At 43.3% G+C, this 23,695-nt stretch overlaps 1 protein-coding gene across 1 annotated transcript in view; it reads right to left on the reverse strand.

Moving 5' to 3' along the window:
* Nucleotides 1–342: 342 nt before the first annotated feature.
* The window catches only part of LOC143723435 (uncharacterized), a 67,429-nt gene continuing 44,076 nt past the window's right edge, over nucleotides 343–23,695 (reverse strand). Inside the window, exons 6-9 of the mRNA XM_077215858.1 lie at nucleotides 10,849–10,881; nucleotides 10,417–10,449; nucleotides 9,990–10,022; nucleotides 343–1,748 (exon numbers count right to left, since the gene is read on the reverse strand). Coding sequence (XP_077071973.1) covers nucleotides 1,357–1,748; nucleotides 9,990–10,022; nucleotides 10,417–10,449; nucleotides 10,849–10,881 — 491 coding nt within the window. The 3' untranslated portion in view covers nucleotides 343–1,356. The remainder of the gene's footprint in view (nucleotides 1,749–9,989; nucleotides 10,023–10,416; nucleotides 10,450–10,848; nucleotides 10,882–23,695) is intronic.

Genomic DNA, 23,695 nt, shown 5'->3' on the forward strand with positions numbered 1-23,695 from the left:
TGTTTTTGTCATGAATTTAAAGAGAATTAGCTCTACAGCTAAAGGGAGAAAGCCCACCGCCAGAGTCATGTGACCTTACCTGGGACACGCCTTCCAGAACAAAGTGCACAATCTATGCACATGTTTTGGTGTAATTGACTTTAAGAAATAGCTAGATATCTAATGCATTAAACACAACGGCATATATATGTGTCTACCAGAATAGTATACGCTGTTCGTTTATTTACATTAGGTAGACATATGGATTAACACTGTGAGCTAGATTGCTCAATCACAGCCTCTGTGCAAATGCAGAACCAAAATATGGTAAATCAATAATCAATTGGCTTCAGTCAAATGGTAGGCTATTACAGGTTTTATTTATTATGATTATATTTAATTTATGGGTGACATACATTATATATATGATATATAGCCTACAGATAATATATTATGAATTATAAATAGTGCTCAAAAACGTTCACTGATATAACACAGTAGCTATACATTGTCAATATAGTGCATGATATATAGGTAAATTGAATAATATATGAGTGCATACAGAGAAATTGAACACTAACACATGTAGGAACACTTCATTCCATATCGGTTAATACTGGCAGTTAAATACAGTGAACTTGTCAAGCAAGAATATGACAGTTGTTGTTTTAAGAGAGATCTTTAAGAGGCTTTACCTCACCTATTGTGCTCCTGTAGTGAGAGCATTTCATATGTTTGCTGTTTTCACCCGTTTTGCCTTTCTGCACCAAAACACAGATCTCATTTGCTGTCTGCATTGAGACGAGCCATAGTAGTACAGAAGAGGGTCCAGAAAAACACTTGCGCTCCCCAAACACACAGCCAACAGGTAAACAGCATATGATGAATCTCCCTCCCCGATATTTCTTCTTGTAGCTAAACGAACATAGTGGTAAAACAGGATGCCATTGGTTGGAGCAAAACACACCACAAACTCAACCAGCACAGCAATAGCCATAATAACAGCTTTCCTTCGATTGCCTGAAGGTGATGATGATGTTACTAAGCGTTTAGACGTTGCACTGAGTACATATATGATAGTAAAGTAGCTCACTAAGGTGACAACCAGTGGCAAGAAGAAGTAGAGGCAGGAGAGAATGGAGAATAGGTACACATTAAACAGCCTCGAAGAGTCGTTTTCGCGCAGTACATCATGACAAGTGACGCCCACATTCTCAACCTTGACCGTTTGTGTCATTGAGAGAAGTGGCACTGTACCAGCGAGCGCCAGCAGCCAGACCAGCACACACACACACGTGGCTTTCCTTGCACTCCTCCAGGTTTGAGAGGTGATGGGAAGCGCCACAGCCAGCAGTCTGTCCACACTTATGCACATCATCAGAAGTATGGAGCAGTACATGTAGCAGTAGTAAGCAGCAGTGAGCACACGACACGACACGCCACCTCACCGAACACCCAATCTGAAGCGTTCAGCTGGTAGTGGATCTTCAGAGGCAGCAACAGGGTGAAGAACAGGTCCACACACGCCAGGTGAGACATGTAGATCACAGATGGTTTCTTCACTTTAATCCTACAGGTGAACGTCACCAAGGCAAAAGCATTCAGGGGCAAACTAATGAGGATGACGAGGATGTAGAACGAGGGCATGACGGATGTGACTATCAAGCCTTTGAGAAACTCAGCAGACTTGGCTGAGATGTTCCACATCGCTGTAAATCCTTGAGGAATTTTGGAATCAGTAGGTGAAATATCCAGACAGCTGTCAGAATCTGTAACCAGCACAGAACACAATGAGTGAAGGTCATATACTTTTAAAACGTACCGCTCGCTTTTTTACTGTAAAATCAAGTCAAGTCAAGTCAAGTCAAGTCAAATATATTTATATAGCGCTTTTCACAATACAGATTGTATCAAAGCTGCTTCACAGTATCAATCAAAACAACTTAATGTTTGTTTATTACTGGAAAAAAAGACATCCAAGTTTGGTAGAGCTGATCAATGGTATGATTGGTTAATTAATTTGAATATCCCCAACTGAGCAAGCCAAAGGCAACAGTGGCAAGGAACCGAAAAACTCCATCCAGTGACCTAATGGTGTCCTAACACCCCATCAGATGACCAAATGGAGAAAAAAAAAAAAACCTTGGGAGAACCCAGGCTCAGTCGGGGGCCAGTTCTCCTCTGGCGTTTATGAACTAGAGGCCGAATTTACAGTAACTGTAAGATAAAAAATTTATATGAAAGCCTGGCTAAATAGACGCGTCTTCAGTCTAGTTTTAAACTGGGAGAGAGAGTCTGAGCTACGAACAATATCAGGAAGGCTATTCCAGAGCTTCGGAGCTAAATGTGAAAATGCTCTGCCTCCTTTGGTGGATCTGGATATCCTAGGAATGACCAGAAGCCTCGAATCTAGTGATCTTAAAGAGCGCGATGGATTGTAAGGCGATAGAAGATCCGTTAAATAGACTGGAGCTAAACCATTTAGAGCTTTATAAGTCAAAAGCAATACCTTGTATTTAATACGGAACTTTATAGGTAACCAATGAAGTGATGATAAAATCGGTGTTATATGATCATATTTTCTTGATCTAGTAAGAACTGTAGCGGCTGCATTTTGGACTAACGGTAGCTTGTTTATTGAAGATGCAGGACAACCAGCTAATAAAGCATTACAGTAATCTAGTCTCGAGGTCATGAATGCATGAACTAACTTTTCTGCATCAGAGACTGATAGCATATTACGTAGCTTAGCAATGTTTCTAAGGTGGAAAAAGGCTGTTTTTGTAACATATGAAATATGCTTTTCAAAAGACAGGTTGCGGTCTAGTATAACACCCAGGTCTTTTACTGTAGCGGATAAAGTAACAGGGCATCCTACTATGTTAAAGTCGTGCTGTGAAAGGTTTTGTGGACGGTTTTTAGAACCGATAAGTATTACCTCTGTCTTGTCTGGATTTAATAAAAGAAAATTACGCGTCATCCAATCTTTTATATCTTTAACACAATCTGTCAATTTGGATAATTTAGCGTATTCATCTGGCCGTGATGAAATATATATTTGAGTGTCATCAGCATAACAATGGAAACTAATTCCATGTTTCCTTAGAATATTACCAAGTGGCAGCATATATATTGAGAATAATAAAGGGCCTAACACAGATCCCTGCGGCACTCCATAGTTTGCCGAAGTTATAATCGATTTTTCTCCATTTAAGTAGACGAAATGGTAGCGGTCAGATATGACCTGAACCAGCTTAATGCTTGTCCTTGAACACCAGTGTAATTTTGTAGTCGATCTAAGAGTATTGTGTGATCTATAGTATCGAACGCAGCACTAAGATCAAGTAAAACTAGTACTGAGATACAGCCTTGGTCCGAAGCTAAAAGTAAATCATTTGTGATTCTAACAAGCGCAGTTTCAGTGCTATGATGTGGCCTGAATCCAGACTGAAACTTTTCATAGATGTCGTTTCCTTGCAAGAAAGAGCCGAGTTGAGCGGACACAACTTTTTCTAATATTTTTGACATAAATGGAAGATTCGAAATGGGTCTGTAATTTGCTAGGTTATTTGGATCTAATTGTGGTTTCTTAAGTGGTTTTATAACTGCCAGCTTGAACGTTCTTGGAACATGACCTAAAGATAAAGATGAGTTAATAATATTGAGAAGAGGCTCTTCCACTATAGGTAACACTTCTTTCAGTAGTTCAGTTGGTATAGGATCTAATAAACATGTTGTTGTTTTAGATGAAGTGATAAGTTTATTTAACTCTTTTTGTTCTATGGTTGTAAAGCATTGTAATTGTTCTTGCGGGGTGATAATTGCGGCTGAATTATAAGGCGCGAGCAGAGATCAAACGTTTACGATTTTGATTCTGATGCTTTCAATTTTCTCGGTGAAGAAGTTCATGAAATCATTACTACTAAATCCAACAGTGATTCTAACTAAAACTTTTTAGTTAACTTTACTTAATGTCTTAACCTAATTGTAAAAATCTAGTAATCTGTACTATTCACATCCTATGCTATCCGTTACAGTTACAAATTACTTCATAAAAAAAGTATTCAGTAACGTAATCCAAGTACCACAATATGAAAGTAATGTAACTGATTACTTTTGGATTACTTCAAGGACAGATATTATTTTAAAAAACAACAACTTTTATTTATTAAGAATTTCATAGCCCTGAATAAATATTTATGTAAAGGACTAAACAGACATCGAGTGGCTACAGTAATGTATTACAGATTATTTTGTTTTATTTTTAACTTGACATGTACAAGGAAAAAATAAAATGGAAATGTTTCTTCAACAGGAAAATAGAAAATACAAATTCATTTTTTTTAAGCAAATATAATAAGAAACAATTTTTAGAAAATGGAAAGGTTTCGTCAACAGGAAAATAGAGAATACAAATTCTTTTTTTTCAAACAATTATAATAAAGCATTTTTAGACAATGGAAATGTTTCTTCAACAGTAAAATAGAGAATATATATTTATTTAAAGGGCTATACAGACATCTAGTGGCTACAGTACATTACAGATTATTTTGTTTTATTTTTAAGTAACATGTAGGCTACAAGGAAATAATAAAAACACAACATTTAAAAAGTCTACACAATCAACATTAGTTTATTTTAAAATAGGCCTACATCTTGACTAAAGCCGTGATTTTTCTTAATTTGCCTGACTGAACTTGGGCCTTTGGCAGTGGGAGTTCCCCTACGTTACCTAGCAGCGAACATCGCGTTAAGTGAGCCTGAGAAGAGATTATGAAAGGACATTTTAGGTACTAAAAAAGCTACTCTCCGAATTTCCAAGAAATGAAAGCATTTTTATCCGTGGGCAGCATCATTTCTAGCAGCAGTGATTCAATCTGTGTCTGAGGAGATTGTTGTAGAGAGCTGTTATTTTGCGCATGCACCAGCGGTTGGCACACGTGACTCGTGAGTCATTAATCAAGCAAAGTTATTATGGCAAAATACAGATTTATTTAGTTTTAAATGAAACCATTGTAATCCTGAAAGTATCCCCCCTTTTTTCAAAAAGTAACTATAATCTGATTACTACGTTTTTTGACATAACTGTAACGAATTACAGTTACTGGATTTTTGTATCCTGATTACACAACGCCATTACATGTATTCTGTTACTCCCCAACCCTGGATATAGGCTATATCAATTTTATTCGTTGACGAAGCCTTTCGGCGGGACGAGCATCTGCTTCGCAGAACAGGAGTTGGCCATCCTCGCCGCTTCTCCACCCCTACCTGCTGCGCTTTCCGGCGCCCATATCCTTTTCCTAACTTGCTGTGTGTTTGCCCTCGAACTCACTTTCTAAAAGAGCTGAGCCCGGAATGCGAGGACATGGCTATGTCGACCCTGGGGGCTCGACTAGTCACGTTTAACGTGGATCCCACTCCTCCGTCTCTTCTTTCTGGGCTGCGCCGTAAAAAGCACCTCTCACAGAGAGCTCTGGAGGCCACCTCAGTGAGCGAATGCACACCGGCCATCTCCCCGCGTGCGTCGCTGTCCTGTTCCCCTGCCTCGATCACGGCCGCCCAGCCTCCGTCTACCGCTGTCGTGCATCTTGTGTCAGAGGGAGACAACGCGGAAGAGGACAGCTGTTCTATAAGAGGTCAGCTGCTCCAATCCGGACCCCGCCCCTTCCCTGCAAGAGTCGAGCAGCGTGCTGGCCAGCGTCGACGAAGAACTGCTTCGCCTCGTCACCAAGGCCGTGGACGACCTCGGCCTCGATTGGTCACTGCCCGAAAAACCCGCACCCAGCAGGCTGGATGGCTGTTTCCTGCCCGGCCGCCGCTCTACGCCCTCAGACGAGGCCCGCTCCATTCCTGCCAGAGCTGCACGAGGAGCTATCTAAGAGCTGGAAGGTGACATTTTCTGCCTGGCTACGGTCTTCTATCTCTACGACGCTCTCAGTTGTTGACGGCGCGAAGGATAAAGGCTACCTCGCCATTCTGCGGGTCGAGTAAGCCGTAGCCACACACTTATGCCCGCCCTCCACTGGATGGCAGGCTAAGCCCGCTCTTCCCTCGAAAGCCTGCAGGACCACTTCGGCTCTCATTGGTCGAGCATATACCACCGCCGGTCAGGCCGTGTCGGCCCTTCACTGGATGGCGGTGCTCCAGATTTACCAGGCCAACCTTCTGCGCACTATGGACGAGGCGGGCCCGAATCCTGAGAACTTTACAGATCTCAGAAGCGCGACGGACCTAGCTCTACGAGCCACCAAGTCCACTGCACAGGCCATCGGGAGGAACATGGCAGCTCTCACTGTGACTGAAAGGCACTTGTGGTTGACTCTGGCCGCCATGGAGTCCGACAGAGCCACTTTCCTTGATGCGCCCATCTCTCCGTCCGGTCAAGGGTTTCGCCGAACGCTTTTCGGAGATGCAGAAGACGTCGCAAGACATGCAACACTTCATTCCGAGGCGCTCCAGCTCCACGACAGGTTGCTCTAAAAAGCAGCTGCCTGCCTAGCCTCGATTTTGCAGTCAACGAGCCCGTCACTCGAGCCGCTCGCCTGTATCCAAAGGCCGTTTTCACGGCTACCCACATAAATCTCAAAAAGAGCACTTTGTCTCTGTGTCCGGCTCAAGCCGCAGAGACTGTGATTGTAGTGAAGGGGGTGGATTAGAATCCACTGCTGCTTCAATGTATATGTAATGAGTGATTATAATCAAGGTATTAATCAATATTTTTCCTTCTAAATATCAAATGAGTTAAATGACTTCTCTGGAGATTTTACTTTGTTATAAAAGTTACCAGTGTGATTACTGAAATGTTCTTTTCATGTATTCTTTAATGTCTGTATTTGATATCTGAATGCAGTAACAGTGCTTGCTTATTCAGCCCGGATTCCAGAAATAAAATCGAGACTCGTTTTGTGATTGAGAAAGGTCTTCAATGTGTTAAAACATATAGGGGTCATTGAAGCCAATAGTTTAAGGGACCATTTCTTTGTTAAAGCCTTACTTTCCAGTTAGACTAAAGTTTAGCTATCCTTGAGAGAAAGAACGCATTATCTTGATGTTTTGAGAGGACTCTCCTGTTTATAGTTAGAACCTGGCCAAATCCAACCTTGGAAAAGCTGTGTGTCGGTGTGTGTGTGTCAGTCTTTTTGGTTACAGGTTAAGGAACCACTGGCATTATTTGAGATTGACTGATTTTTTGTTCTGGACATGCTGGCGCCCAGCAACCCAAATCTGTGACCTGGAAGGTCATGACGTGCCTTACTTCAGGGTCTGAGTGTCAGCTGTATAATCGATGGAGATATGCTTCCGTCTATCTGTATATGTGTGGAAAATTACTATGTTTATCTATTCCTTAGCCAATCAGAATCATTAAACCTGTAAGCAATGACGTAGCTTAGACCTTGGAAATGGAATAACTGCTGTGATCTTTGTAACTGTAAGCGGGGTGGCCTACGAACTCCTGTGTGGGTATTGAAGCTGACTTCTGCTGATAACACTGCAAAATATCTTCAGTAAAACTTTTCTTTTAATTTATTATAATTCTGACTCTGGGTCTTCATTCTTCATATCTGGTTCTGGGTCTTTGACTGTATACCCATTACAGTACGAAATGTGCCCATTTCCCAGTGTTTACCCCTACACATAAGCACGGCCCGTTCAGTGTCACACACTCTCTCACGGCCCACCCCAATAAGTTCGGCTCACGCCACACGTGTTATAAATGTTATAAACACAACATTTTAAGGCAGCCAGGTTACAAATTATTTTAAGTTGAATGAACTTGTTCGTTTCTACAGTGTGCAGTGATGCAACAAGACATAAGTTATTTGGTGTCAAAGGAAGAGAAGACATATATATATATATATTATTAAGTAAAATGAAAGTATATACAGGTCCTTCTCAAAAAATTAGCATATTGTGATAAAGTTCATTATTTTCCATAATGTAATGATTAAAATTAAACTTTCATATATTTTAGATTCATTGCACACCAACTGAAATATTTCAGGTCTTTTATTGTTTTAATACTGATGTTTTTGGCATACAGCTCATGAAAACCCAAAATTCCTATCTCAAAAAATTAGCATATTTCATCCGACCAATAAAAGAAGTGTTTTTAATACAAAAAAAAGTCAACCTTCAAATAATTATGTTCAGTTATGCACTCAATACTTGGTCGGGAATCCTTTTGCAGAAATGACTGCGTCAATACGGCTTGGCATGGAGGCAATCAGCCTGTGGCACTGCTGAGGTGTTATGGAGGCCCAGGATGCTTCGATAGCGGCCTTAAGCTCATCCAGAGTGTTGGGTCTTGCGTCTCCCAACTTTCTCTTCACAATATCCCACAGATTCTCTATGGGGTTCAGGTCAGGAGAGTTGGCAGGCCAATTGAGCACAGTAATACCATGGTCAGTAAACCATTTACCAGTGGTTTTGGCACTGTGAGCAGGTGCTGAAAAATGAAATCATCTCCATAAAGCTTTTCAGCAGATGAAAGCATGAAGTGCTCCGAAATCTCCTGATAGCTAGCTGCATTGACCCTGCCCTTGATGAAACACAGTGGACCAACACCAGCAGCTGACATGGCACCCCAGACCATCACTGACTGTGGGTACTTGACACTGGACTTCAGGCATTTTGGCATTTCCTTCTCCCCAGTCTTCCTCCAGACTCTGGCACCTTGATTTCCAAATGACATGCAAAATTTGCTATCATCCGAAAAAGTACTTTGGACCACTGAGCAACAGTCCAGTGCTGCTTCTCTGTAGCCCAGGTTAGGCGCTTCTGCCGCTGTTTCTGGTTCAAAAGTGGCTTGACCTGGGAAATGCGGCACCTGTAGCCCATTTCCTGCACACGCCTGTGCACGGTGGCTCTGGATGTTTCTACTCCAGACTCAGTCCACTGCTTCCACAGGTTCCCCAAGGTCTGGAATCGGTCCTTCTCCACAATCTTCCTCAGGGTCCGGTCACCTCTTCTTGTTGTGCAGCATTTTTTGCCACACTTTTTCCTTCCCACAGACTTCCCACTGAGGTGCCTTGATACAGCACTCTGGGAACAGCCTATTTGTTCAGAAATTTCTTTCTGTGTCTTACCCTCTTGCTTGAGGGTGTCAATGATGGCCTTCTGGACAGCAATCAGGTCGGCAGTCTTACCCATGATTGCGGTTTTGAGTAATGAAACAGGCTGGGAGTTTTTAAAAGCCTCAGGAATCTTTTGCAGGTGTTTAGAGTTAATTAGTTGATTCAGATGATTAGGTTAATAGCTCGTTTAGAGAACCTTTTCATGATATGCTAATTTTTTGAGATAGGAATATTGGGTTTTCATGAGCTGTATGCCAAAATCATCAGTATTAAAACAATAAAAGGCCTGAAATATTTCAGTTGGTGTGCAATAAATCTAAAATATATGAAAGTTTAATTTTTATCATTAAATTATGGAAAATAATGAACTTTATCACAATATGCTAATTTTTTGAGAAGGACCTGTATTTCGGTACTTTCATTTCTCTACTCCTCTTGTGAAAAGTACCTTAGAAAGGCAGCACTTCACTCTACATTATAATAAGTGCCCCTTTCATAAACAATACTAAAGACCATTAGTGAAAGCTCTCATAACACCACCAGAGAATAATTAGGAGTAAACATTTGGACACATTTGAGAAAAGGCTTTTTTTTGTGCTTTTTATCTGATACAAATTATTGTAGCCTAGGCCTGCTGAAGCAAAGTATGATCCTAAATTCAATCTGTTCATCATATAAAGCGATCACATCCCTTTAGAAAATTTTGACCAAACTGCTCAATTCATATGGATTAGTTTTACGATCTCTTTATGAACTTTTTAAAGCATCCAATTGGTAGTGTCAATGGAAGGACAGAAAGGTCTCAGATTTCATCAAAAAGATCTTAATTTGTGATTCGAATATGAAAAAAAGTCTTATTGGGAACAACTTGATGGTGAGTAGCTAATTAATGACAGAATTTACATTTTTGGTTGAACTAACTCTTTAAATTACCTGGTAGAATTATTGTGCGTTCCATCATCCTTTCTGTAAGCAGCACAAAATACAATGAGTGACGGTCATATACTATTAAAACATACAATTATAAAAAAAAATTAAAAAAAGAAGAAAAAGTAAGCATGAGATCCATCCCTAAACATGATACTAAATTCAAACTGTTCATAAAGCGATCACATCTCTTTTTAAAAAAATTGACCAAACTGCTCAATTCATATGTATTAGTTGTACGATCTCTTTATGAACTTTTTAAAGCATCCAATTGGTAGTGTCAATGGAGGGACAGAAAGGTCTCAGATTTCATCAAAAAGATCTTAATTTGTGATCCGAAGATGAACAAAAGTCTTATTTGGAACAACTTGATGGTGAGTAGCTAATTAATGACAGAATTTACATTTTTGGTTGAACTAACTCTTTAAATTACCTGGTAGAAATCTTCTGCCTTCCAGCACCATATCTGTAAGCAGCACAAAATACAATGAGTGACGGTCATATACTATTAAAACATACAATTATAAAAAAAAAATAAAAAAAGAAGAAAAAGTAAGCATGAGATCCACCCCTAAACATGATACTAAATTCAATCTGTTCATCATATAAAGCGATCACATCTCTTTTTAAAAAAATTGACCAAACTGCTCAATTCATATGGATTAGTTTTACGATCTCTTTATGAACTTTTTAAAGCATCCAATTGGTAGTGTCAATGGAGGGACAGAAAGGTCTCAGATTTCATCAAAAAGATCTTAATTTGTGATCCGAAGATGAACAAAAGTCTTATTTGGAACAACTTGATGTTGAGTAGCTAATTAATGACAGAATTTACATTTTTGGTTGAACTAACTCTTTAAATTACCTGGTAGAAATCTTCTGCCTTCCAGCACCATATCTGTAAGCAGCACAAAATACAATGAGTGACGGTCATATACTATTAAAACATACAATTATTAAAAAAAATTAAAAAAAGTAAGCATGAGATCCACCCCTAAACATTACCACCGGTGTAAGCGGACCGTACAGAAACTTATGAATGAAATTATACAAGTTTATACATATAAGCCAACAATTCTGCAAAACATAAATACAGATTGTCATGAGATTGTTTTGCATATTATACGTTGTTGAGTTGCAATGCAGAATGCAGTTCGAATCAATCAATAGCTACAAAAGACCATTAATGAAAGCTCTCATACCACCACCAGAGAATAATTAGGAGAAAACATGTGGACACATTTGAGAACAATTACAATTAAAGAGCTCTCTAATTGAATTGTTACTAGTAAAAAAACTAATTAAAGATATGTATAATTGCAGAGCTCTGTAATTGAATTAAAGAGCTCTGCAATTGCAATTCTTACTAGTCATAATTGGATTAGAGAGCTCTCTAATTGTAATTCTTACTAGTAAAAATTGAGCTCTGTAATTAAAAATGAATGGTCAATAGAGACATATGACTAGTAAAAATCCATTTGTAGAGCTCTCTAATTGGAATTGTTACTAGTAAGAAATAGAATTAGAGAGCTCTGCAATTGAAATTCTTACTAGTAATAATTGAATTAGAGAGCTCTCTAATTGTATTTTATTGAATCAGCAAGGTTTTAAATTACAAGTCACTTTTTATGCACATTGATTTAATGATCTACTAACCGTTATTGTTGTCAGAGCACGAGTGTTCGATTACAACTAAAAGCAAGATTATTTTAATCCCCATGACGATCAACTTTCTGTTTCTATCGTCAGACGTTTATATTCCAAAATCTACAGACACTGGTCGATAAGTGACGTCCGATTTGTAAGCCAGTACCAGAGCCAGTCGTTCATTTGAATCTTTTTACTGAATCTGAGAGAAGCACCTGGCTGCAGCCTGCAGATTTGGGCGGGGGTGCACCTGGGGCGGGGCTGCATGTGCGGACCCGCCCACAATGCTTCTTATTGGTTAGTGGAAAAGTGATGACATCGATCGAGGTGGGGCCGCACCTGGGGCAGGGCTGCACGTTAGAGGTCTGCGCGGGACACAATTTTCAGACCCGCTCCCGCCCGCTCCCGCAGTGTTCAGTCCCGCCCGCTCACTCAAAGATTTGTCATTTTTAGTACCGCTCCCGCCCGCATCTGTGATATAATGTCCCGCTCCCGCCCGCACTTTCTGTCTGACGAAAGGTCTTGGGGAAAAAAATGCGTGCACACAAAATTCCTTACCAATACTTGGTAACATATTTATTGGTCCCATATTACGAACAGCATAATATTCACAACAGTACTTTATCTGAAGCACTAGAGGCGCTCTGTTCCTCGTCCATGCGGTCTATTTTGAACTTGAACTAGCTTTCGAATTCGAACTCGGAGCAGCGGGAAAGGAATTGTCTCTAAACAAGTGTGCGTGAGATTAGGCCCCGCCCTACCCGACAACATTCACAAGTTTAGGCTGCTTAAAACGTTTTTATTGCTGCCAATCAGAATCTCCCCCACAACTACAAATTATGTACGCTACTTTAATCATTTATATATTTTACTTTACACTCATATTTAATTTGCGGGAGTGCAGCGTATCATCCCTCCCGCCCGCACCCGCAAGTGCACCTCATCATCACGCCCGCTCCCGCAATGACCTTTAAAAATTTGTACTCCCGCGGGAGTGCAGACCTCTACTGCACGTCTCTACCGGCCAACATCTCTTCTCATAGAGACAGAGCATATTTAGGCCACGCCCACACCGGTTGGGAAAACAATCCGTCTCCATTGACTTTGCATTGCGAGAGGCTGCCTCCTTGTCATTTATGACTTTTTATAACAAAAAACAAAACAATGTCTAAAAGCTGCTGTGTGACAAGGTGTACAGCAAACAAGCTAAATAACCCAGAAATAATTTTTTTAAGCTATCGACCCCAAAAAGCAGTTTGTTTCGAGACAGAGCGCAACTAGTTCTCAAACTACTCTGAGAACTACGCCCACTGGAACGCGACATATTGTAATAAAAACACACAAAAAAAACATTCATAATTTTAACCATGTCGATTTCTTATTTCACCACACTATGTGAACCTGAGAGGAGGAGATATATTGAGAAGTTAAAGAAAATCCCGAGCTCCCCACTGGTATTCACGACATTGAAAGTGAAAGTGATTCGTGATGGCCAAGTATGGTAACCCATACTTGGAATTTGACCTCTGCATTTAACCCATCCAAGTAAGTGCACACACATTAGGAGCAGAGTAGTGAGTAGTGAACACACACACACTGCATACGTGGATACACACACCCAGAGCAGCGGGCAGCCTTAGGTGGCGCCGGGGAGCGATTGGGGGTTAGGTGCCTTGCTCAAGGACACCTCAGTCATATTCCTGTGGTACTGGAACCAGCAACCTTTGGGTCACCAGTCCAACTCTGTTACCATTAGGCCATGAATGCCCCAAAAACAATGGCCACCAAAGCGCTTTACATATTTTGCATCTCATTCACCCATTCACCCACTCACTCATTGTGGTGGGGTTCAAGTGCATTCAACTCGTAATTACGATCTATATCCTACGAGATGACTTGAACGCATCATATGTCAGTGCCCCTTTTCCGTACCTTATTGCCTGTATCCACTTTTGTCTCCTTAAAGGCTGGCTTTTACGGTTCGGAAGCTTATAAAAATGTATTTCTGTTTTTTTTTGCTGCACACCTTGTCACACAGCTTTTAGGCATTTTTCTGTCTTTTGTTATATGTCATAAATGACACGGACGCAGCCTCTCGCAATGGAAAGTCATTTTTCATTTCAAACAATCCATCCGTCTCCATTGACTTTGCATTGCGAGTGGCTGCCTCCTTGTTGAAATAAATTTTGCTGCCGCTAGGGGGAGTCTAGATTTCTAGGCTAGCGTTTACTGTGATTTTAAAATAAAGTGGTGTAAAAATAAGATTGTGTAACTTTACTCATCATATCACAATAATAACTAGGGCAGCATTTACCAAAAGCATCGTAGGCCTAAAGGCTGATTTATACTTCTGCGTCGGACCTACCCCGGAGCCTCTACACTATACACTACGCGTTGGTTTTCATTTATATTTCTGCGTCGTTGTCCGCTTTGACGTGCAATTACACATGCAGAGGGAGAATGTGAAACCCGAGGGAAAGGTTCTAGCAGACCAATCACAGCGCTTGCGTCCGCGTAGAATGCGTTGTTACATTTTTGGAGAGGTGCACGTCAGGGTACGCCGAAGGGTACGCGCGCTACACGCAGCCTACGACGTAGCTACGGCGTGAGTTTGATGCAGAAGTATAAATTGAACTTAGGTGTATATATATATATATATATATATATATATATATATTAGGGGTGTAACGGTTCACAAAATTCACGGTTCGATATGATACACTTGTGTCACGGTTCGGTTCGTTTCCGATACAGCAAAAAGAAAGAAATGCCAGAGAAATTTCCTTGATTTAATTTTTTTAATTATATTTTTATTAAAACTAACATCATAAAGTATGATATTTTTTTTTTAACTTTGAGCAATGATGGAGCTATACTTGACTTTTCTTAGGAGCATATAAAACAAAACAGCTCCTTGGACAAAATGAAATGTAATATTGTAGTAGGTTTATTTTAGTTCAGATTAACATTTGAGGGCAGCAATTGTATTCATAATGTCAAAATAAAACCAACGTGATGTTACTTGAAAGCATTATAGCCTACTATTCCTGCCAAACTTCCATGGTTACAGTCAGTACTGTTACTACAGTAAATCCATGGTGGATATTGCTGATCTGTGGACACTGGATAGTTCATTCATGGCACAATGTTTCTTCCTGGTTTCCACGTCAGCGCTGTTTGATCCGTTAATAACGGAGAAATCTGAATGTTTCTCACTAGATCTCGCAGCGATGTTATTACTTCAGTGGCGAATTCAATTTTTTTCTTTCTGATTTCGCTGTGTAGTAACAGGGCTTATGATTAAGATCGCCTCGGCCTACATTTGAAATAACGAAATTCTGGTCGGCAGGAAAAATGGTCCAACGAACCGTTCGGTTCAAAAATGCTACCGAAAACCGAACCGAAAGCCTCGTACCGAACGGTTCAATACGAATACGTGTATCGTTACATCCCTAATATATATATATATATATATATATATATATATCACTGGCGGCTGCTGGTCTCTCAAAGAGGGGAAGCTCATTTTCGGCCTACATTATAGAATTGTCCATTTATTTAAATGTAAATTCTGCCCCCGTTCCTTTTCAAGAAAATGCTCTGTGACCCTGTCGTACCAACTAGGCGTCTTTTCCAGTGACTTGACCTGTGTCCTCTCAATGGCCAGCAGAGCTAGGCTGCTTAAACGGCCTTGGCCCATTGTGTTACGGGTGTAGGACTTGAGCCGCTTTGAACAGGAGAAGCTCCTTTCTACACCTAGAGATGTAGCTCCAATTGTTGCCACTACTGAGAACAGTTTGTAAAGCTGAGGCATTGCACTGTCCAACTCCATGTTTTTAAGGAGCACCAAGTAATCACACAGCTTTCCCCTGTTACCCTGCAAGTCCTGATCTGAATACAGGACTTGAAGTTCAGACCTCAGTCTCCCTGAATCAAAGTGATTGCCATAACTTTTCAGGACACTTTGGAAGGCCTCCTCGGGAAATACTTGCCTCATGTCATCAAATTTCCCTGGATTGACTAATTCTAAGAAGAGCATACCATCCAAATTTGAAAAACGTCGAGGAATCTGCTCCAAGATGTTATCAAGGATCGCCATGTACAGATTTCTGTAGCGCTCTTGGGGGTCCTGCAATTGGGTCAGACGGCGCTTTCTCATGGGCTCATCTCGTGGGTCTGATGTGAGATCTGCTGTTTTGACATAAACAGCTTGGAAAGCCCCCTCTGACCTCTTCTCTTTGACAAATGCAAGAAGAGACTCAATTATTTTCTTGCAGTAGAGAACATCCATCGCCCTCTGCTGAACAATGTCAAAGACCACAACAGTCTCAGAGAAGATTTGTTCATTTGTGTACAACATGAACACAAACTCAAAATCCTCCAGTTTCCTCACAAAGCCTTTGGCACAATCCAGTGTATCATCATCCATTGTCGTATCTGCAATGATGTTATCAAATGTCTGCAGGAGACCAGCATAGTTGTTTGCCACAGTGCTCACTATCCGTGATGTGAAATTCCATCGAGTAGGAGCGTTTCTGGGCAACCTTGAACAGCCTGCAGACTCCAGAAAAGACGTCCTCTTTGTGGATTTTGAAAAAAATGTGGCAAACCCAGAGAGTGATGCAAAATAAATTCTGCACTCAGGCAAGCATTTAGCCCCCTGTGACAGCACCAGGTTCAGTCTGTGTGCATAGCAATGCACAAACATTGCACTGGGGGCTATTACTTTCACTTTGGCCTGCAGACCATTGAGAGCTGAAGCCATGACAGCAGCTCCATCATAGGTCTGTGCCACAAGCTTATCCTTAAAATTGTAGCCCTGCATGTTCTCATTTAATACATCAAAAACGGACTGAGCATCTCGCCCCTCAGAAACATCAAAAAATCCAATAAAGCGCTCCTGAATTTTACCTGCACTATCCACATAGCGAACCATGACAGAGAGTTGGGCACGACAGGATATATCAGTTGTTTCATCCACCTGCCATCCAAAAAAGGGAGCATCCTGAATTTCATCTCTGATCTGATCAGAAACGGTGGCTGCAAGAGCAGAGATCAAGTCATTTTGAATAGTATGGGACATACCAGAAAACACAGTTGAGCACTCAAATTGTGTGGACAGGACAGAGTCATATTTAGCTATTGTTTCTGTGAACTCCCTGTAATTCCCCTTGTTGGACGATTCACTACTCTCATCATGTCACCTAAATGACAGCTCCTGCCGGCCAAGCAAGGATGTCACATCAATAAGGCGGTTTAGGAAGGCCCTGTTTTTTTTACTGTTTCATTATGTTTAGCCACTTGAATGCCAGCACCTTTATTGATTGCATGCTCAACCCTGATCCTTCCCATGCAACTTAATCTTGCACATGCACTCACATGTTCATGGCTCTTTTCGTGTCTTTTATATGCCCTGTCAAAGTTAGACAGATCTTCAAACCCCACCTTTGACCAAACAACACATGCGTGAGATGGTTTCATTAAGAGGCATGGCCAGCAGTACATTTTATTTGTCACAGCACTTCCAGTCAGCCAGCTAATTTTGTCATACCAGGAGAGCTGAAAGGACCTGTTATTTTTCCCTATTTTTTGCACTAAAATCACACTTCGCCAAAATCAGGTCGACAATATTAGCACTGTCTGACATCGTGTGCAGTTTCACCCAAGCTAGCCTTGCCTACTATATGAATGAATGAATGAATGAATGACGATCAAAAAAAATTTATTAAACTCGCTAAAACTCAAACAAGGGATGTGGTGTGTAACTGTGAAATATATAAAAGAAAATTGGCAATTTCGCACGCAAATATCAAGAAATAGGTTGCAGCTGTTTGTCTTTTGACTACACTTGAGAAATCCGCGATGGGACTGAGCGCGAATAGCTTCAGCGACTTCTTATGGTACAAAATAGCTGTCAGTCAAAAGGAGATGCAGTCTTTCGACAGATCCTCCAATCATCACGCAGACGCCCGGACTCCAGGCCAGCCCGCTTCTCTATTCACCCCAGAGACGCTGAGAGTCAGTGGGCGGGACATAATTGCAGCATTTATCCAATGACCGTCTAGTTTCGAAGCACTGAAAAAAACTGTTCTAAGCAGCCCCATTGAAGTCAATGGACGCTCAGCTTCAATGGGGAAATGCCATAGGGAAATGCACTGTGATGCTACGAGACTGTATGAGAAAAAAATCGAGTCAGCCGACCTGCTATACGTTGCTGATTCTGAACGAACTCGTCTTCGAGATTAACTTGTTCTAACGCATTTTTAGTCAAAATATTAACACAATAGTACATATTTGACCATTATTTTTTTGACATTATACAGGGGAAGCTGAGCTTCCCTTGCAGTCTTAAAGAAATCGCCTCTGATATATATATATATATATATATATGTCTGATAGTTCTCATCCCTTGTATGTAGAATTTAAGGTGAATTTAACTTCTGGTTCTCGCTTCAGTCAGCCACCAGCCAAAACAAACAGATTTAAATTCTCCTTTGTACCCCCTGCGATCTCTCTGCTTAACTTCGTAAATAATAGGTAATGTCTGCACATAAGACATACTTGAACTTAAATGTTAAATGTTGTGGTTGTTATTTTTATTTTCATCTGTCTGACCCTGTATTTGAATTGATGTTGATGTTGTCGTGTACTGCATGTTAATCTATTTGGCTACTGCAGCAAAACTAATCGCCCCCCGGGGACAAATAAAGGTCTTGAACTTGAATATATATATATATATATATATATATATATATATATATATATATATATATATATATATACAGGTCCTTCTCAAAAAATTAGCATATTGTGATAAAGTTCATTATTTTCCATAATGTAATGATAAAAATTAAACTTTCATATATTTTAGATTCATTGCACACCAACTGAAAAATTTCAGGTCTTTTATTGTTTTAATACTGATGATTTTGGCATACAGCTCATGAAAACGATACTCGGTTACTAACGTAACCTCGGTTCTCTCTAGAGAGGGAACGAGTATTGCGTAAGTTTAGCTTACGCTACGGGAAAGATTCATCTTCTCGAGATATTGAAGCCAAAAAATGATCCTTCATTTTGTATTCATTGTCAACGCAGTGCAGCAGCTAGCAGACCTAGAGCAGGCCATCTCGCGTGCTCATTGGCTGCCCTGCGGGCAACTGCTGCAGCCTACCTGTGAGCCCGGCGTGACGTCACGCCCAATGAAGGGCGCCCGCGACTTCATAGCGTCACAGCCCGCCAGAATGGGCGTGGCTTAGCGTCTAAAAGTAGGGGCTGTAGGCTGACTTCCCTGGTTTTTCGTCGACTGAAGCGAAGTCGCTCGTGGCGCGAGCACGGCCGGTTACGCAATACTCGTTCCCTCTCTAGAGAGAACCGAGGTTACGTTAGTAACCGAGTATCATTCTCTTACGAGAGGTTCTCTCGTATTGCGTAAGTTTAGCTTATGCTACAGGAACACTTTGTCAACGCTGTGCGCGCCAAGCATCCACCATGAGACCCCGAACATTCAGGGGAACCCCATAAGTGGAAAAAATAAAGTGGCCAGCCACGCGGGCCATCACTTGTACATAAGCACACATAGGGAATAGAGAGCAGCGCGCCGGTCTGTATAGGCACATACCCTACTAGTGCAGCTCAACCAGGAGAGCTGAGTCACGTGAGAGTGATCTGAGCAGGAAGATCTGGGCAGAATACACCTCTCCTTCAAACTGACAAAAGTTTAGCCTGCAAGGCAGGAACTTCTAGGTTCTAAAACCTGACAAAGGTAGACGGAGAGCTCCAGCCCGCCGCTACACATATGTCATGGATAGAAATCCCACTGGCTATAGCAGTAAGCAGCTGCTATAACGTCCACTATCCATCTGGACAGGCTCTGTTTCGAGGAGGCGAAACCCTTGGTGCGCCCACCAAACGAAACAAAAAGCTGTTCTGAACGCCTGAAGGAGGCGGAGCGCGTAATGTAAATTCTCAGCGCCCTGACAGGGCAGAGGAGATTCACCTCACTTTCGCTGTCAGATGCTGGCAGAGCTGACAGCGAAATAACTTGCGCTCTGAATGGAGTGCCCATCACTTTAGGAACATAGCCATGTCTAGGTCTGAGGATGACTTTAGAGTCATTCGGCCAGAACTCAAGACACGTCGCGCTGACAGACAACGCATGCAGGTCCCCCACACGTTTTACTGACGACAGTGCAGTCAGAAAGACGGTTTTCAGTGATGGATATTTCAACCCCACGGAGTCTAGTGGTTCAAATGGAAAGGCTTTCACCGACAGGGGGCGCTGCGGGTTCATCCTTCTAGCTCCTCTAAGGAAGCGGATGACCAACTCATTTCTTCCCAGTGACTGGCCGTGCGTCGATTCTGCGAACGCTGCCACGGCCGCCACGTATACTATGAGCGTGGATGGGACCTCCCCTTATCCAACAGCTCTTGTAGGAAGGTGAGCAGACCGGAGGGAAAGCATATAGCGGGAGGCTGGGCCAAACCTGGGCCAGCGCCTCCTCGTCCTTCAAGAAGAACGTCGGGCATTGAGCGTTGTCTTTTGACGCAAATAGGTCGACTACCGCTCTGCTGAATAGGCGCCACAATTTCTGGACCGTTTGGGGGTGCAGGGACCATTCCCCTGGGGGAACATTGTCCCTGGATAGTTTGTCTGGGCCGTCGTTCAAATGGCCAGGCACATGAGCCGCCCTCGGCGAACGCAGGTGCATCCGAGACCAAATAAGGAGGCGTTCCGTCAGATTGCAGAGATTTCTGGATCTGACACCGCCCTGACGGTTTACATAGGATACCACAGACATGTTGTCCGAGCGGACAAGAACATGTTGGTCCTGTATGAACGGGAGGAAGCGCTTCAGCGCATTCTCGACCGCTATCATTTCCAGACAGTTTTTGTGAAAACACTTATCTTGGTCTGCCCTCGAACAGCGCGCCCTAACCCGAGTTGGACGCGTCTGTCGAAATGACTTTTCCGATAAGAGATGGTTCCCATCATAACTCCCTGCCGGTACCAGTCGGCTACTAACCAGGGCTGCAGAGACGCTATGCAGGTCTGAGTCACTCTGATTTTCTGGCCACCAGAAACTCAGGCTCGTCGGGACGCGCGAGCATTCAACCAGCGTTGGAGAGGGCGCATGCGCAGTAGGTCCAGCTGAAGCACCGCTGCAGATGATGCCATACAGCCCAACATCCTTTGAAATGTTTTTCAAAGGGAGAAAGCTGCCCTTCTGGAAAGATGCGGCTAGGTGGCGAACACGGCGCGCGCGCTGTGTCGATAAATGGTCACCGAGTCCAGTTCTATTCCTAAAAAGGAAATTGACTGGCTGGGCATTAATGAGCTCTTGGTCCAGTTTACCGTGAGACCCAAGCTTTCCAGGAGATTGAGAAGCACTGTTCTGTGAGATAGCAGTTCTGTCTCTGACTGTGCCAATATCAGCCAATCGTCCAGATAGTTCATTATTCGCAGCCCCTGACTTCTCAGGGGGGTGAGCGCCGCGTCCATGCACTTCGTAAATGTACGGGGTGCTAGGGACAGGCCGAACGGCAGGACAGTGTATTGATATACCTGACCGTCGAAGGCGAATCTCCAAAAATTGCCTGTGACGGGGTATTATCTGAATCTGAAAATAGGCATCCTTCAGATCTAGAGAAATAAACCAGTCCCTCGGGCGAACGTGCGTGAGGATTTTCCTGGTCGTAAGCATTTTGAACGGTCTTTTCGCAAGCATTTTGTTCAAATGTCTCAGATCTAGGATAGGGTACGAGAAAATATCGGCTGTAAAAACCTAACTCGCTCAGAGAAGGCGGTACCTTTTCTATAGCTAGCCTTTGCTATTTCTGCGTGAAGTAGGTGTGCAACTTCCGCATTCACTAGCGCGGTGCGCGCGCTCTCGGTTCTGGGCAATGGCTGCTCGCTGAAAGCCGAAACCGGCTGATTTATGTGAGATGTCCCAATCATAAGGGATGGGGAACATTCTTTTTTCACTTTTTGACGCGCGAGCAGCGCTCCGGGCGGAAAAGCTTCCTGTAAGCGTGAGCGCGTGTGCGCGGGCACGAGACTTACAAGTGTATTTGACGCCCCGATCATAATGGATGGGGAGCGTCTTATTAATGCCCTGCGTTTTGTGATAACACTTAAACGCGCGGGCGAAGCCCGGGGGGAGGTTTGTGTCAGCAAGCGTGAACGCTCTCTGGCGGCACGAGACTTACATTCATAACCTGCTTTTTTGATCGTGTAACAGAGCGGGCAGATAGTGGGCACAGACCTGTGGACACATTTCTTACATTCAACACTCGAGCGGCTTTTCTGCGCTTTATGAGAGTGTGCTCTGTGAGTGACACGAGATTCGAAGTGTTTGTGTGTAGGGGTGAACACTGGGGCGTGGGCACTTTCACTACACTTAAAAACACCGACGGCGTGAGCCGGACCAGACATTATACTCTTTTTGAGATTTCTCTGGGTCGTCGTGAAAACGGCGTTTGTGTGCAGGCGAGAGGGTGAACAAACCGGCTCGTTGGCTGCTAAATGAACCACTGCAGTAGCCTGTTTGAAGGGGACTGACAGGGAAATAAACTTTGACGGCGGTCCGGCCGCAGCAGGACACGCGCGTCTTTTCGGAGGCGATGTGTCTGTTAGTAAGCGTGAGCGCTCGTGAGCGGGCACGTAACTTACATTCTTAACCTGACATGTATGAGTCTGTTCTGGCCATGTGACAGAGCGGGCAGAAAATAGGCGTGAGCACAGAGTTGTGGGCACGTTTCTTACATCTAACACTCGAGCGGCATTTGCCAGCTTTATGAGAGTGGCCTCTGCGGGAGACACGGGGGGTATCGTGTTTGTGTGTAAGGGTGAACACCGAGATGTGGGCACCTTTTCTACACTCAAGACACCAACGGCGTGAGCCGGATAACCAGACATTATACTCACTTGAGATTTCTCTGGGTCGCCACGAGAACGGCGGATGTGTGCATGCGAGCGGGTTGCATTACCGGCTCGTTGGCTGCCAATACACCGCTGCAGTAGCCTTATCTAAAGGGGACTGACAGGGCGAGACATTTCGACGGTGGCGCGCAAGCCCGTCCAGGTCATGCAGAGAGCTCGAGAGGGCTCTGCATGACGCGCGAACGGGGACGCGAGGGCGGGGTAGCTCTCTTGTAACGTAAAGAGAGCTAGCCGTGTCCTCGTTGGTCGAGTAGAACTGCGTTGGTCGAGCAGAACTGGGAACAGTGTTTGTATGAGGGCGCGCGCACAAGTAGTGGGCACGGGACCTACACGTGACACAGATGATGCCCGTCCAGGTCATGCAGAGAGCTCGAGAGGGCTCTGCATGACGCGCGAACGGGGACACGAGGGCGGGGTAGCTCTCTTGTAATGTAAAGAGAGCTAGCCGCGTGCTCGTTGGTTGAGCAGTACAGTATAAAAATGTCTGCTCTTACCACGCATCCAGTACGTTGCGTATGTTGATGCCCGTCCGGATCATGCAGAGAGCTCGAGAGGGCTCTGCATGACGCGCGAACGGCGACGCGAGGGCGGGGTAGCTCTCTTGTAACGTAAAGAGAGCTAGCCGCGTGCTCCTTGGTCGAGCAGAACTGGGAACATTGTTTGTATGAGGGAGGGCGCGCGCACTAGTAGTGGGCACGGGACCTACATGTGACACAGATGATGCCTGTCAGGGTCATGCTGAGAGCTCGAGAGGGCTCTGCATTACGCACGAAACGGGGGCGCGAGGGCGGGGAAACTCTCTTGTAACGTAAAGAGAGCTAGCCGCGCGGCGCTGTGGTTAAAGACTTCGATTCACGCACGCAGGGTTGACATCGGAAGTTCCTCGCAGTGCTCGCATCCTCCATCGAGAGGGCGAGGCTGCGTGTTCCTGGCCCAGGCAGAGAGCGCAGATGGGCGGTCTCCAACGCTGAGCGGCTCTGCACAAGCCATAGGAAGTGCGAGATATCTTGAAAAAGACGTCTCGCTGCTCTTTTAGGAAGTGTAGAACACAGAATACAGAGATAAAAGTATACGTCGCCGGATAGCGTAGCTCGCACGGATGGCTGAAGGCCGGCCGGGCTTC

This window comes from Siphateles boraxobius, unplaced genomic scaffold (genome assembly GCF_051911475.1).
Source record: "Siphateles boraxobius isolate OS27281-9 unplaced genomic scaffold, OSU_SipBor_1 7, whole genome shotgun sequence".
In the NCBI taxonomy this organism is placed as follows: Eukaryota; Metazoa; Chordata; class Actinopteri; order Cypriniformes; family Leuciscidae; genus Siphateles; species Siphateles boraxobius.